The sequence below is a fragment of the Penaeus chinensis genome, chromosome 1 (genome assembly GCF_019202785.1).
Source record: "Penaeus chinensis breed Huanghai No. 1 chromosome 1, ASM1920278v2, whole genome shotgun sequence".
Taxonomy (NCBI): Eukaryota; Metazoa; Arthropoda; class Malacostraca; order Decapoda; family Penaeidae; genus Penaeus; species Penaeus chinensis.
In genome coordinates, this window is record NC_061819.1 from 7,463,428 (window position 1) to 7,465,990 (window position 2,563).

Consider the following 2,563-nt stretch of genomic DNA (forward strand, 5'->3'; position numbering starts at 1 on the left):
ATTAAAGAGTAAGTGTCATATTCCGTGTCAGACAAATTATTTACGCACAACTTGCGATAATGATTGCTGGAATAAGTTATGATATTCGCAGACTTCGCAAAGTACCGGGCAAATTTATGCAAGTGCCCCTCCAAAAGTGTCATTAACTTATGGTGAGAAAATTTAGGTTGTGGTACATAGACTTTTTATAATAATAAAAGATAATGCAGTAAAATCGACCAAATCATTGTGTCCAGTACAAGTATTTCATCTCAATATTCTCTATATCCAACAGTTTTGTTATAGTTATAGTGAAGAAATCCCAAAAGAAACAGCAGATTGAAAGTGGTCCTATATCGAAAGTTCTATACGAGACAGGATTCTCCCGGAGCCCAGCTACATAATTAAAGCAGCATGCTTTATAATGCAAAGTTTCTATTGTCGCGTTCCGGTTTTATATATTCATGTAATTTATATGTATATACATTTTTTTCTTTCGTTCTTTCTTTCTTTCTTTCTTTCTTTCTCTTTCTTTCTTTTCCTTTCTTTCTTTCTTTTTCTTTTCTTTCTTTTCTTTTCTTTTTTTCATTCTTTTTTCTTTTTTTCTCTTTCCTGTTTTTCTTTTCTTTGCTTTCTTTTTTTTTTTCCTTTCTCGTCTTTTCTTTTTTCCTTTTCTTCTTTTTTTGTTATTACCCTTATCATTCTTCGAGGATTTGATCCCAAAGTTTTCCCTTAATAAACAAATAGTAGCGATACAGTTTTGACACTAAAAATGATAACACAAGGTAAAAACAATAGTGAAGATGCAATTGTCTATTTATACAGATATTCGTAATAATACCTTATATAAGGCAAGAGGCGACTGTTAACACATAGACCTATTTAGAATCAAAACACAATGGTCTTGTACAACTCAGGGGTAACTAAGCCTGGTCTGGACACAACCACTACTAATGGCTGAAGCTGATAGTGGAAGGGAAGTAATGTTTGTCTACAGTCACGCTTTGGTTATGTTCCGTTCATCTCTCTCTCTCTCTCTCTCTCTCTCTCTCTCTCTCTCTCTCTCTCTCTCTCTCTCTCTCTCTTCTCTCTCTCTTTTCTCTTTCTCTTTCTCTCTCTCTCTCTTTTCTCTTTCTCTTTCTCTCTCTTTTCTCTTTCTCTTTCTCTTTCTCTTTCTCTTTCTCTTTCTCTCTTTCTCTCTCTCTCTCTCTCTCTCTCTCTCTCTCTCTCTCTCTCTCTCTCTCTCTCTCTCTCTCTCTCTCTCTCTCTCCTTTTCTCTCTTTCATGACACCACATTTTTCAGAGAGGAAATTGTCACTAACGGTGATAAGTCGTAGATCGAGCCAGTGGGAACTTTGAAGTCACATTAACTGTAATCGACGAGGTAGTTAAGTTAAGAACTGACTGTATCACGTTGAAATAAAGAAAAATAAAATTAAATCTATAATATCGTATTGATTACAGTTATTGTAATGGTGATAATAAGTGAATGATAATGATGATAACCATAATAATGATGATAACAATGATACCAATAATGATGATAATTGTGATAATATCAATAATAGTAATTATAATAACAGCAACAACAAGTCAAGTATAATTGGTGATGAAATTAATGATTATGATGAAAATAACGACAGTAATAACAATGGTAATAATAATAATAACAAATAAAACAACACTTTATAATCATAATAAGGATAATAATAACAATAATGATATTAATGATAATAATAATGATAATAGTAGCAATAATATTAATAACAATGAGAGCAATAATAACAGTTAAAATTATGATAATAATAATAATATAAGTAAAAATGATAACAATAATAGTACCAATAATTATAATAACAATAATAATGATAATATTTATAAAGATAATAACTATGGCAATAATTATTCCAATAGCAATATGAATGATAATGATAACAATAATAATTATCGTAATGATGATAATGATAATAACAATAATGATGATAATGATAATAACAATAATGATGATAATGATAATAACAATAATGATGATATCTATAACAATAATAATATTGATAGTAATAATAATGATAATAATAATAATAATGATAATAATAATGATAATAGTAATAATAATAAAAATAATGATAATAATAATAATTATAATAAAATGATAATAATGATAATAATGATAATGATAAAAATAATAATAATGATAATAACAATAATTATTACTGTTATTTTTATTATTATTATTACTATTATTATTGTTATTACTATTATTATTTGTATTATTATTACTGTTATCATGATTGTTATTACTATTATTATTATGATTATCATAATAGTAATAATAATAATAATAATAATAATAATAATAATAATAATAATAGGAGTGATGGTAATGACAATAACAATATCAGTAATAATATAAGTGATAAAAAAAAATATTAATGATTATGATAAAACTGATAATGATAGAGGATGATGATGATGATGATCATGATCATGATCATGATAATAATAATTATAATAATAATGATAATAGTAATAATAACAATAGCAACAATAATAACAATAATAATGATAATAATAATTATAATAA

The 2,563-nt window shown here is 26.3% G+C and overlaps 1 protein-coding gene across 1 annotated transcript in view; it reads left to right on the forward strand.

Moving 5' to 3' along the window:
* The first annotated feature begins 877 nt into the window (after positions 1 to 877).
* Positions 878 to 2,563, forward strand: part of LOC125030525 — a 64,694-nt gene continuing 63,008 nt past the window's right edge. The window contains exon 1 of the mRNA XM_047620644.1: positions 878 to 898. Within this exon, the coding sequence (XP_047476600.1) occupies positions 878 to 898 (21 nt within the window). The remainder of the gene's footprint in view (positions 899 to 2,563) is intronic.